The 14478-nt window shown below is 40.7% G+C and overlaps 1 protein-coding gene across 5 annotated transcripts in view; it reads left to right on the top strand.

Moving 5' to 3' along the window:
• The window catches only part of ebf1a (EBF transcription factor 1a), a 484706-nt gene that overhangs the window by 450693 nt on the left and 19535 nt on the right, over positions 1-14478 (top strand). For all 5 annotated transcript variants that reach the window (XM_073067891.1, XM_073067892.1, XM_073067893.1 and 2 more), the window contains 2 exons: positions 798-975; positions 6602-6781. In XM_073067891.1, the coding sequence (XP_072923992.1) occupies positions 798-975; positions 6602-6781 (358 nt within the window). The remainder of the gene's footprint in view (positions 1-797; positions 976-6601; positions 6782-14478) is intronic.

The raw sequence follows: 14478 nt of genomic DNA, 5'->3' as shown, positions 1-14478 counted from the left end.
GGCAATTTCCAAGCAATGACTGTTTCTCTCAACACAGTGGTTACTTCAAGCCTGGTAGGAAGTAGGAGGCAAGGTTTGTGATGGGAAGCAAAAAGTGTGGCCTCACAGGAGATGCAAGTGACTCTGGAAGAAACTGGAGCAACAAAGAACTTTGCTGGAGGAACTCAGCAGGTTAAAGAATCATTGATGTTTCGGGTCAAAACACTGCATCAGTGGAGAAGCAAGGCAAATTAAAGAGGAGAGGCCAGGTGTTGAGGAAGGAGTTAGTGGGTGCTTCTTGGACAGTAGAGAAGTGCAGAATAATGGGAAAATGGAGCCAGGCAAAAGAGGCAGAGGAGTGAAGATGAATGTGCTTGTTTAAGGGTCCAGTTGAATCGAATGGAGGACCTACTTACAGAGTTCATCACTGGTGTTCTCATGTGGGAAGTGGCAGGGGTGGGCATAGTATGTGCACTTTAAGTTCCAATGAGTCCCAAGTGATGCATCTGGTGAAATAATTGTTTATATGATTCATTAAAATGGAAGGTGGCAGTTTGTCCATATTTAGATCCTTCTGTGCCTTCCTCCCCTGTCCTGGGGAAGGTTTGGGAGGGGAATTGGGTTGCTGAAAATCACTCTGGCCTCCGTAAACTAGACTCAAAACACAGAAAGAAGCAGAAGTGTTTATAAGAAAGAACTACTTTTATATTCTCTCAAGCCACATTATATTACTACCTTAAACATGTCTTTATCATTACAGTCAACATTTTTATTGGATTTTTAGTCGTAACTTTCATTTTCTTTAAAATCCCTGCTAGGAAATCATCCTGAAGCGAGCAGCTGACATTGCAGAGGCCCTGTACAGTGTTCCCCGGAACCACAACCAACTTCCAGCTCTCAGCAACACATCTGTCCACGCAGGGATGATGGGTGTCAATTCCTTCAGTGGGCAGTTGGCTGTCAATGTGTCTGAATCTTCGCAAGCAGCCAATCAGGGTAAGGTTTAACTCATGGAATGCAATTATTCTTGGTGTTGAACAGCTTGCTATCTTGCCCTTACCTCTATCACATCACTCCCAAATAACAATTTGCAGGTAACACATGAGCAGTTCCATGAACTAAGCCCTAAGACACATGCAGTAGAATGGTTATAGTGCATCATCACAATATATCACTCAAAGTGCTCTCTAACATAAGCCTTCAATATACACACATTGTGACATAGCACACTTTGGAGGACATGAAGGGTATCCTAACAGTATCAGTAAAATTCGTAAATTAGATTATTATTGTCACATGTATGAAAGAACAGTGAAAGACTTTGTTTTGCATGATGTCCATACTGACCATTTAAGTGGAGTGCATTGAGGTAGTACAAGGGAAACCAATAACAGAATTGAGAATGAAGTGTCTTATTTACAGAGAAAGTGCAAGACTGCTGTGAGGTAGATTGTGAGGTCAAGAGTCCATCTTATCATACTATGGGACTGTTCAATTGTCTTATAAGAACAGTAGAAACTGTTCTTGAGTCTGACGATGCATGCTTTCAGGTTTTTTGAATTTTCTGACTGATAGGACAGAGGAGAGGCTGCTTTGATTATTTGACTCTTTTAATGTTGCAGCTCTGTAAAGCTCTGGTTTAACCGCACTGGGAGTGGTTGTCTCACTATATGAAAGATGTGTAAGCTTTAGAGAGTGTGCAGAGGAGTTTTATCAGGATTCTGCCTGGATTAAAGAGCATATCATATGAGGAAAGGTTGAATGAGCTTGGGTTTCCCTCATTAGAGTGAAGGAGGATGAGAAGTGACTTGACAGAGGCCCTATAAGATGATAAGAGGAATAGACTGAGTGGATAGCCAGAGACTATTTCCCAGGGTGGAAATGTCTAAGACAAATAGGCATAATTAGAGATGTTTGGAGGAAAGTTTAGGGGGAGATGTCAGAAGTAGGTTTCTTACACAAAGAACGTGCGGCCAGGGGTGGTGGTAGAGGCAGATACATTAGGGACATTTAAGAGTCTCTTAAATAGGTACCTAAATGAAAGAAAAATAGAGGATTGTATGGGAGGGAATGGTTAGATTGAGCTTAGAGTAGGTGAAAAATTTGCGGGCCATAGGGCCTGCACTGCACTGTATTGTTCTATGTTCTGTGCTTACTGAGGCAGCAAGCAAAATGGACAGAGTCTGGAGACTGGTTTCTATGATGGGCTGAGCAGTGTATGGTAATATTGGACAGAATAGTTGCCATACCATGTGGTGTTGCATAGGACGCTCTCTACGGTACATCATTAAAAATTGGTGAAGGTCAACGTTAAGTTTCTTTAGCCTTTGAGGAAGTAGAGGCATGGTGCACTTTCCTGGCTGTGGTTAAATATTGAAGGTTGCTTTGTTTGTCACGTGTGCATTGAAACATCAAAACATTTAATGAAATGTATAGTTTTGTGTCAATCACCGGATAATCTGAGGATTGTGCTGGGGGCAGCCTGTAAGTGATTCCATGCTTCTGGGCCCAACATAGCATGCCTGCAACTCACTAAATCTAACCATATATCTTTGGAACCTTGGAAGAAACTGGAGCACCCAAAGGAAGCCCAGGTGGTGATGGGCAGAATGTACAAACTTCATACAGACAGTGGCAAGAATCAAACCCAATCGGTGATCGCTGTCACAGTAAAGCCACTATGCTATGTGGTGTCCTTGTGAGATGTCTATGAGGCGGGATCAGGACAGGCTATCAGTAATTTTGGTTATACCCACACCTCATGTATTGCAGTGCTTCATAAACTCAAAGGAAGCGAGGAATGGGCAATTAAATGGCTGGCTTAGCCTACGAAGCCCACGTCCTTTGAATGAATATATCACTAAAATGATCTATTTCACACGGTGATTACAATATACGACTCGCATACATATGAACAGCATACATTGTTTGTAATACAGGATTCCTCAATCTGTGAAAGCGATGTATTCATGAAAAATCTTTTATGAATTAGAATTTCAGAAATGGAAAAGACTGAGCAAAAGGCATCCTCTGATGTTTGTTTCAACAAAATATGTGTTGGGGTGAAAATTCATACATTTATCATTCCTAAATCAAAGAATTACTGTAAATCAAGCATAGTGCAAATTTCATTCCATAATATTACACACTTATGTTTGTTGACATTATATATTGTTAGTGGTTAACATTTCATAATGCACTATGTATTGATAAATTCTAGGTGTAAATTTCTTGCTAAAGCTGCTTTACAAGCTTTTATGAAAATGTACGTTAATTTTGGAAGTTCTGTTGAAGGTCTTAATCATGGTGCCAATGAACCATGTAAATAATTATGGGTTGTTATTAAGTTTAACATCTCTTTAGATTCCTGATTATTTTCCCCACGTTTACTGGTGCTCACAGTATAATTTCCCTCCAGTTTACGAGAGCCTGACCTGCAGACCTATTGAATGTTTCAGAGACAGATGGGTGAGCTGCTGTGAGGCTGCATGCAACTTCTGCTGAGTGGGAGTGAACTAAAACTTTTCCGCATGGGTTCTCTCCCCATCCCACCCCACTAAGCCCCAACCATCAGGGGCTGAGTCAAGCCAAGCAGAGCTCAGAGTGCTGAGCAGAGTCAGTGAGGCTAACTGATGGCCAATCTTCTCTGTTTGTTCTCCTTTCTGTGATCCTGTCTCATTTGCTGTCATTTATTTTCTACTTTTGAACATTGTGGGTTATGAATAGTTGTCAGGAGTGGGACCTGTTGTAATTTGAGGATGCTATGTAATGTGTTGGGCTTCTGCTATTCAATTTTTATGAGTTCCCTATATCCCCACCACTGTTTATGTTTCTTAAAAAAAATCTCTAGGATATCCATTCTCAAATATAGTTTTAAAATCAGCATAGAAGCTAACAGCAAAGGCTTTTCATCATTCCCTGTGACAGTGAATCCCAGACCTACTTAACCCTCCAAGCACAGATACTGGTAAGCCACTGGGTCTCAGTTCACAGCCGGCGAACGTGCCCAAAACAGGTAGAGAGCCTGAGCCTGATTTCTGTATTTTAGCTTGTAAAGGAGTTCGTGCGGATTGTGAATGAAAAACAGTGGTTAAACAAAGCTATTGATCTATTGATTGCCTAATTAAAGTTGAAGTGCACCTCTGTGAGATGACCTCCTTCTTCTACTGTGTTCTCAGTAGAGGATTAGAGTTCAAGCATGCGACAATATCTCAAAGAGAAACTGATACGACAACCCTGAAACAGAAAATGCTGGGAACACTCAGTTTGTCAGGCAGCATCTTTGGAAAGAGAAAAAATAGAATTCCGGGGGCTGGTTCACCTCTCATCATTTGATCAATAAATCTGACATGTACTTGCATAATTTCTTTGTCTATTTATTCTAAAAACAGATAAGACAAGAGCAGCACTACAGCTTAGCTCAACCTATGGCTTTAGCTCTGTTGCAATTAGGAAAATCCTTGCAGGACAATTTGTGATGACTTTGTAGGTGCTCGTTATTTTGGTAGTGTCCATGCTTCTGGTTCCTTAACAAAGCAAGAATGGAATGATTAATTATTCAAAATCATTGGTTCTGGCTTGATGAGAAATTAACATAGGAAAGGATTGGAGGATCTCACTTATGGAAAAAGATTAGTGAGACTGGGCTTACTTTCCCTGAAGTGAAGGTACTGAAGGGGTGATCTGATAGAGGAATATACAATTATAAGGGGCATAGATAGCCAGGAGGTAATCAGGATGTTTTTTCCCCCATGCTAGGGGTATCAAAAACAAAAAGACTTAAGCTTAAGGTGAGTGGAAGGAAGTTTTTTTTACACAGAGTGAGGCCCAAAATGTCGACTGTTTACTCTTTTCCATAGACACTGTCTGACCAGCTGAGTTCCTCCAGCATTTGTGTGTGTTTGGATTTCCAGCATCTGCAGATTTGCTCTTGTCTGTGAGTACACAGAGTGTGGTTGATATTTGGAACATGAGGAGGTAGTGGTCAGATATGTGCTCTGTTTAAGTGGCATTCAGACAGGAATGTGAATAGGTAAGGCATAGGAGGATGCAGACCACTTGTGAACAAGTAAGATTAGTGTAGATGGGGGAAAGGTCAGCACTGAGCATTATGGGCTGAAGGGCCTATTTCTGTGCTGTAAATTCAATGAAAAATACAAATTATTTTCCAGTTCAAAATTCATTCAGAATTAAATATTTGTTTTAGACAATAATTATTGTAATTTTCTCCCATTATCATCAAACCAGAGTTATAACTGGATTGTAGAAAATTGTGAGATCAACATAGAGAACAAATTCTAAGGCAGATTTCAGGATGCTTGTGAAATGTTGATATGGAAGATTGGGAAATAATCAAGATTCACTGAAAACCAAAGGGGAGATTGATCAGTACCTAACCTGGTATATTAAGTGATACTTCGCACGTCTGCTGTAGCTAAGCACTGAGAAATTACTCCCTTCTTGCCTCTGAAGTATTGCCATCACTCTGTAATTACCCAATGTGACTACACTGTGGTTTATTTTAACTGCTCTTCCCCCTACCTCTTCCACTCTTGACATTTTCCGTGATGTAAATGAACAAATGATGGATTTCAAGCACAAAGCACAGACTGGTGGAAAATCGTCCTTGCAACTAAATCCCCAGGAAGCACACCTTTGCTGCCCTTCCCCCAGACTCCTTCACAGCTTGTACCTCTATTAACTCTGAAATGTTGCTTCCTTCCTATCTTTCTTTAATAAACACAGCTGATTTTGGAATTGTAACATAAATGTAATTTGTTAATCTCCCAGTTTATTGCACATTGTTTATTTAATACAATTCTTAGCGTATTTCTCCCACTCCTGATTAAGGGAATGAGCCTGAGAGGAACTGTACTTTTTTACACAGTTGTTTACAACTTTATTTCTTCTATACAAATGTTGCTTCTTACAGAGGAGGGAGAACACAAGCAAACTGCTGCTCTCCAATACCTTCTCACAGTGGCCGTTTATTTACTGATACTGCATGGAATGGGCCTTTTTCACCCTTTGAGCCACACCACCCAGACAATATACAGTGAGCAGTTAACCTGCCAACCTATATATCTTGGCACTGTAGGAGGAAACCAATGTGGTCACAAGGAGAACGTACAGACTCTTTACAGGCAATGGTGGGAATTGAACCCTAGTCGCCTGTATTGTTAAGCATTGTGCTAACTTGGTGCAAGACTATTGATTAGGAGTGGGCTGCAGTGGTTTAGGAACTTTGATATCATCCTTTTCAATTCAGTGTGAGTTATGGTGTTCCTGTCTTCAAACTTGCTCTTTGCAAGGGTATGAGAAATAAGAGCAGGAGCTCCTCATCAGCAGAGTTGCCCTCATTAACCCACACAGCTACCTCATCAAAAAACTCAGCAAAGTTAATTGAGCACAATTTTATTTTAACAAACATTAACAGATGTGATATATCAAGCATCGGCCAGTTAATTTATCAATTCATTTGCGTTTTAGCTGCTAGGTCTTTGAAGTGAGCTCTTGTGATCGGCAACGGGAATGTGGAGATTTAGGTCACAGGCCATTGCAGGCACAAGAGAAAGAGAGACTATGAGTAAATGTGTTCAAAATTGTCCTTCATTCAATATAGGTTTTACTCGCAACACAAGCAGCGTGTCTCCTCATGGATATGTGCCGAGTTCCACTCCACAGCAGACAAACTACAATTCTGTGACAACGAGTATGAATGGATATGGCAATGCAGGGATGTCCAACCTAGGAAGTTCTCCTGGTTTTCTCAATGGGTCTGCTGCCAATTCGCCATATGCCAGTAAGTAAAAAAATGCATTAGACCTTCTGCTTATTAATAGTCTCATGCTGGTACACTATCATATCTCACTAATTCCTTAGGAATATTGACATTAGAAGCTATTGAATGCAACTCACAAGCTTCACGTCTTTGTTCAGTTCTTAAATAGTATTCCATTTGATCTGAGACAATTTAATGTATGATTGTTCTCAACTGTTAAAGCAAAGTTATTCTTACATTTTGAGAATTATAATTTACCAAATAGTTAGATCTAGGATTCATTCACAGTTAAGATGGCGATAGAGTAAATATTTGTACTGTTGAGAAAGGTCAAATGGTCTCTAGAATGAGCCGAGTTCTCAGTGTAAGATTACCTATTGGAAAGCCCATTGGTTTTGAGCCTGTCACATTCTAGACATCGTGCTTTGTTACAGAGAGAGGAAGACAGATATTTCCTGGTGTATTTATCTAACTCCAGGGAGGAGGCAATTAAGCTTTAATTGATTTCAGGACCGGACTAACATTCACACTTCATTGGAAGTTACATTCAGATTATTCCCGAAATAATCATATGCCAGGGAAATCTCTGTAATATTCCTTGGGGAGTTCTCTCAATTGGACAGTATAACTTCGTCAGATGATCGGCAGGAAAGTCTAGGAAACTCACAATAAATATAAATGCACATTGGAAAGAATTTACAACAAAGCAGATAATGTTCCACAAAAGAGAATAAAATTACTTTTATTAAATCTAATAAAATATTTATGAACATATTTTAGAAGAAAATCTTGATTCTTATATAATTATGGAGTTGGGTGCAAATTTTTAGACTCCCGCCCAGATGTTTATCAACAAAATGGCTTTCTCTTTTCAGCTCTGACCATCTTCAATTTAGGTAGGGCTTGTTAGATCTAAAAGTAGATTTGTGGAGTGTAGTTCAGCAGCGCATGTAAATTAAGGGAATAGCAGAATATTTGTCAAGACAGTGTTTATATCTTGCAAGGCTGATAATTAAATTTTCTATGTTAAGAACAATTTTCTGAAGAGTTTTGAAAAGAATTAAGTATATGACTTAGAAATCCACCATTCTTTAATGACTTATCAAGTGTAATTAAGGCTTTGGTTTTAATTTCTCACAGGAATTTCCACCTCACCATCTTCACTGTCTCAGATGGTAACAGCCTGATGTGGAATAAGCTGTTTAGACAAAGGAAGTCACTAATGTGATCCATGGTTCAATTGTATAATCCCTAGCGGGTAAAATCTGAGCAGCAGGAACAGGGTTGTTCCTGGAGTAATGCTGTATTATGATCCCTAGGGATTTCCCAGGGCGATTTTGTTAAGTAATGTTAGAAGCAATGGCAAAAGACATGCCAAGGAATCATCCTCTCCTAATACATTCCTTTAAGAACTTCTGGTAAGATGGCGACGCACTCAGATGCTGCAGCCTCTCCGGGGCCAACCAGAGATGTTACTGCCTTTTTAAGAATTCTTTTTTTTACAATCACAAGACACCACTGGACATTAAGAACTTCAAATGCTGCAGGTCCACCTCATCAGCAAGTTGGTAGTTGGCGGAGGTGCTGGACATGGTGTGGACCGCGTTGTGGCCTGCTTCAGAGAGGTGTCGGAGTCAGTGTTTGAAAGCAGTGCACAGTCAACAGGGAGTAATTGTCTTAAACATTTTTCTTGTGATCGCAGGACTCTGTTGGGCATTGGTAATGTTGAATGCTGCAAGTCTGGTTCCCTAGTTTATTGGTGGGATGGAAGGCGGGGGACTGCATGACCTTGGCTGTAGTGAGGTCTAGACTTCACGTCATGGTGTTGCCTGTTTACAGCTGCCCAGGAGAAAGGCATCAGAGTCAGTGTGTTCGCTCTGTGGAAGATAAGGTGGATTGTGTTCAATTGCAGACTGCTGAGAGCTTGCTCTTGCTGACACATTTAGGGGCTCAGGGACTTTGGCTATATTATAGTCTTCTGTGTGATTGTGTATTCACTTTTATTTTATATGCATTATATGTGCCTTGTGCTAGGTATGACTATTGTTATTGTGTTTTACTCCTTGACCCCAGAGGAAAAGTGTTTTGTTCGGTTGTCTTCATGGGTATAGCTGTATCCTGCATGGTTGAATGACAATTAAACTTGTTATGCTGCTCAAAGGTTTGGGTTTGGTAAGAAATAATATAAAGCTAACTGTTACATATGGGATTTCTGATGGAAAACATCATTGAGTCATGGAACAATTCAGCAGAGATACAGGCCCTTTGGTCTGTCTGGTCTCCGCTGAACGATTAATCTGCACAGTTCCATTGACCTGCACCTGGACCATTACCCCCCATACCCATCTTATCCATGTACCTATTGAAATTTCTCTTAAATGGTAAAATCAACCCTGCATCCACCACGTGCTGGCAGCTCGTTGCAGATTCTCACCGCACCTGAGTGAAAAAGTTACCCCTCATGTTCCCCATAAGTATTGAACCTTTCTCCCTTAATCTATGACCTCTAGTTGTATTCTCATCCAACCTCAGCGGAAAAGATCATTAACATAGATGACAAACAAAAACAGACCCAGCACCAATCCTCAGCTGGTCAGACCTCAGACAAAGTTAGGAATGAAAAGGTTGAGCATGGTGTGACTAGTGTCCTGAACTGCTTATATTTCAATGCAAAAAATATCATAGGAAAGGTGGATGATGGTGCTGAAGATGAGGAAGCTGGTTTACATACGGAGGTAATGTGTATTGAGGAGACGCTGTTGACAGTGCAAAACTGCAGTCAGTAGGATGTTGCAATGTAAAAGGCAGACAAAATCAAAAAGAGTGAATACAGGACTGAAGGTGTTATATTTGAATGCGCACAGTATATGGAAGGTAGATGAACTTTAGCACAGTTGCAGATTGGCAGGTATATCGTAGGCATCACTGAATCATGGCTGAAGGAAGATTACAGCTGGGAGCTTTATGTCTAAGGTTACACGTTGTATCAAAGGACAGGCAGGAAGGTAGAGGGGGCCACGTTGCTCTGTTGGTAAAAAATGAAATCATATCATTAGAAAGAGGTGACATATGGTTGGAAGGAGTTGAATTATTGTGGATAGAGCTAAGGAACTGCAAGGGCAAAAATACCCTAATGGGAGTTCTATACAGACTCCAAAGAATAGTAAGGATGTGCTCTACAAATTACAATGGGAGATAGAAAATGCATGCCAAAAGGGCAATGTTACAATAGTCATGGGGGATTTCAATATGCAGGTGGATTGGGAAAATGAGGTTGGTGCTGGATTCCAGGAAAGGGAATTTCTAAAGTACCTATGAGATGGCTTTTTTGAGCAGCTTCCGGTTGAGCCCACTAGAGGTTCAGCTATTCTGGGATTGTGTGTTGTGCAATGACTGGAATTGATTTGAGAGCTTAAGGTAAGAGAGACCTTAGGGGACAGTGATCTTAATGTGATTGAATTCAGCCTGATATTTGAGAAGGAGAAGCTGAAGTCAGATGTATCAATATTACAGTGGAGTAAAGGGAATTACAGAGGCGTGAGAGAGGAGTTCAGAATTGATTGGAAAAGAACACTGGCAGGGATGATGGAGGAGCAGCAATGAATGGAATTTCTGGAAGCAATTTGGAAGGCGCAGGATGTATAATCCCAAAGAGGAAGAAGTATTCTAAAGAAAAGATGACACAACCGTGGCTAACAAGAGAACTCAAAGCCAACATAAAAGCCAAAGAGAGGGCATATAATAGAGCAAAGATTCGTGGGAAGTTAGAGGATTGGGAAGCTTTTAAAATCCAACAGAAGGCAACTAAAAAAAGTCATTAAGAAGGTAAAGATGGATACGAAAGTAAGCTAGCCAATAATATTACATAGAAACATAGAAAACCTACAACACAATACAGGCCCTTTGGCCCACAAAGTTGTGCCGAACATGTCCCTACCTTAGAAACTACTAGGATTGCCTATAGCCCTCTATTTCACTAATCTCCATGTACCTATCTAAAAGTCTCTTAAAAGACCTTATTGTATCCGCCTCCAGCACCATTGCTGGCAGCCCATTCCATACACTCACCACTCTCTGAATAAAAAACTTATGGAAGTTCCAGGTGTCAGTGGTCTTGAAATGTGTGAACTTACCATTACTAGAGAGAAGATTCCTGGGAAGTGGAAAGGTCTGGAGGTAGATAAGTCACCTGGACCAGAAGGTATACACACCAGCGTTCTGAAAGGGGAGGTGGTGAAGCTTTGTGGAGGCATTAGTAACGATCTTTCAAGAATTGCTAGACTCCAGACAGGTTCCGGAAGACTGTAAAATTGCAAATGTCACTCCACTCTTCAAGAAGGGAGAGTGGCAGAAGGATGGAAGCTATAGGCCATTAGTTGGGAAGATGCTGGAGTTGATTATTAAGGATGAGGTCTCAGGATGCTTGGAGGCACATGATAAAATAGGCCGTAGTCAGCGTGGTTCCTTTAAGGGACAAATCTGTTGGAATTCTTTCAAGAAATAACAAGCAGGATAGACATAGGAGAATTGGTTGATGTTGTGAACTTGGATTTTCAGAAGGCCTTTGACATGGTACCATACATGAGATTGCTTAACAAGCTGTGAGCCCATGTTATTGCAAGAAAAATTCTAGCATGGACGAAGCAGTGGCTGATTAGCTGGAGGGAAAAAGTGTGAATAAAAGGAACCTTTTCTGGTTGGCTGCCAGTGACTAGTGGTATTCCTCGGGGGTCTCTGTTGGGACTGATTCGTTTTACGTTATATATAATATGATTATATAATTTGGATGATGGAATTGATGGCTTTGTTGCAAAGTTTGCAGACAATATGAAGATAGGTGGAGGGGCAAGTAGTTTTGAGGAAGTAGAGAGGCTTCAGAAGGACTTAGATAGGTTAGGAGGGTGGGCAAAGAAATGGCAAATGGAATACAGTGTTGGGAAGTGTACGGTCATGCACTTCGGTGGAAGATATGAAAGGATTGTCTGTTTTATAAATGGAGAGAAAATACAAAAAACTGAGGCACAAAGGGACTTGGGAGTCCTTGTGCAAGATTCCCTAAAGGTTAATTTGCAGATTGAGACTGTGGTGAGGAAGGCAAATGCAATGTTCGCATTGATTTCAAGAGGACTAGAATATAAAAGCAAGGATGTAATGTTGAGACTTTATAAAGCACTGGTGAGGCCTCATGAGGACTATTGTGAGCAGTTTTGGGCCCATTATCTTAGAAAGGATGTGCTGAAACTGGAGAGGATTCAAGGAATGCTCATGATTCTAGGATTGAATGGCTTGTCATATAAAGAGTATTTGATGGCTATGGGTGTATATTCACTAGAATTCAGAAGAATGAAGTGTGACCTAATTGAAACCAATGAAATGGTGAAAGGCCTTGATAGAGTGGATGTGGAGAGGATGTTTCCTATGATGGGAGAGTCTAAGTCCAGAGGATACAGTCTCAGAATAGAGGAGTGTCCTTTTAGAATGGTGATTAGGAGGAATTTCTTCAGCCAGAGAGTAGTGTATCTGTAGAATAAATATGTCACAGGTGGGTGTAGAGGCCAAGTATTTATGTATATATTTAAGGCAGAGGTTGATAGGTTCTTAATTGGTCAGGGCATGAAGGGATTTGGAAAAAAACAAGAGATTGGGGTTGAGAGGAAAACTAGATTAGCCCTGAAGAAATGGCAGAGTAGAATCTTTGGGCCAAATGGCCTAATTCCTCTCCTATACCTTATGGTATTATGGACTTATGGTCAAATCCCTGTGGCACACCACTGGTCACAGACCTCCTTCAGAGAATGAACCATCTACTACCACTCTCTGCCTTCCTCTGCAAAACTGATGTCTCATTCAATTTACTATCTCATCTTGAATGCCAAGTGACTGAACCTTCTTGACCAACCTACCATGTGGGATCTTGTCAAAGACCTTGCTAAAGTCCATGTATATCACATCCATGGCCTTGCCTTCATCAGTTTTCCTGAAAACTTCCTTGAGAATCTCTATAAGATTAGTTAGACATGACTTACAGCAGATAAAGCCGAGTTAACTGTCCCTAATCAGTCTCTGTCCATCCAAATAGTTATATATCCAGTTTCTTAGAATACCTTCCGATAACTTTCCCACTGCTGATGTCAGACTTACTGGCCTATAATTTTCTGGCTTATTCTTAGAGTCTTTTTTAAACTAAGAGACAATACTAGCTCTCTTACAATCCTGTGGCACCTCACCCGTGGCTAAGGACGTTTTAAATATCTCTGCTAGGATGCCTGCAATTTCTGGAGTAGCCTCCCACAAGGTCCAAGGGAATACCTTGTCAGGCCCTGGGGATTTATCCATACTAATTTTCCTCAAGAGAGCCATGACCTCTTCCTCTAATCTGTGTAGGGTCCATGGCCTTATTGCTACATTTCTTCATATCAATAGACTCTGTATCCATCTCCCAAGTAAATACAGATTCAAATAAATCCATTCAAAGATTTCTCCCTTCTCTTTTAGCTCCATGCATAGATTACCTTTCTGATCTTCCACAGGATCAATGTTGTCTCTTGCTATCCTTGTCTTCTCCTTCATATTCATACCTTCTTTTAGCCCTTCTGATTTCCTTCGTAAGAGTTCTCTTGGCATTTCTTGTACTCCTCAAGTACCTCATTTGTGCCTGCTTGCCAATACCTACTATGCACCTCCTTTCTCTTAACCAGGGCCTTTTATTCTGACAGGAACATATAAATGCTGTTCTCTCAAAATTTCACTTTTGAAGTCCTCCCATTTACTAAGTCTTTGCCAGAAAACAACCTATTCCAATCCACACTTGCCAGATCACTTCTGATACCACCAAAACTGACCTTTCTCCAATTTAGAATCTCAACCCGAAGAACAGACCTATCTTTTCCACAATTTCCTTGAAACTAATGGAATTATGATCACTTGACACAAAGTATTCTCCTACATAAACCTGCCCTGTTTCATTCCCTAGATGGAAATCTAGTATTGCACTCTCTCTGTTTGGGGCTTATATGTACTGAAAACATTTGACAAACTCTTTCCCATCCAGCCCTTTTATAATATGGGAGTTCTAATCAATATGTGGAAAGTTATCACCTACTATCACAATCTTATGTATCGTGCAACAGTCTGCGATCTCTCTACAAATTAACTCCTCTAAATCCTGTGGATTGTTGGGTGGTCTATAATATAATCCCTTTGATATGGTCATATCTTTCTTTTTCCTCAGTTCTACCCATAAAGCCTCACTAGATGGGCTCTTCAGTCTGTCCTGACTAATCACTTCCATAACATTTTCCCTGACTAGTAATGCCGACCCTCCCCCTTTAATCCTCCCCCACTCTATCACATCTAAAACAACAGAATCCCTGAACATTGAGCTGCCAGTCCTGTCCTTTGTGCAACCAAGTCTCCCCAATGGCTACAATGTCATAATTCCACATGCTGATCTATACCCTAAGCTCATCCAATCTTTCCTACAATACTCCTTGTATTGAAATACATGCAGCTCAGAATATTTGTCCCACCATGTTCAACCTTTTCATTCCTGACCTTGTATGGAGGTTTAACAGCATCTTTCTCCACAACCACTCCACTGTCTGCTCTGGTTAATCCTGTAAACCCCACCGTGCAGCATTAGAAAACCTTTCCACTAGGATATTAGTCCCTCTCCAGTTCAGGTGCAAACTGCCCATTCTGTACTGGTCGCTCCTTCC

Source organism: Hemitrygon akajei, chromosome 15 (genome assembly GCF_048418815.1).
Source record: "Hemitrygon akajei chromosome 15, sHemAka1.3, whole genome shotgun sequence".
Lineage (NCBI taxonomy): Eukaryota > Metazoa > Chordata > Chondrichthyes > Myliobatiformes > Dasyatidae > Hemitrygon > Hemitrygon akajei.
Note: the sequence above shows the minus strand (reverse complement) of the source record. Positions and strands in the feature narration are given on the sequence as shown.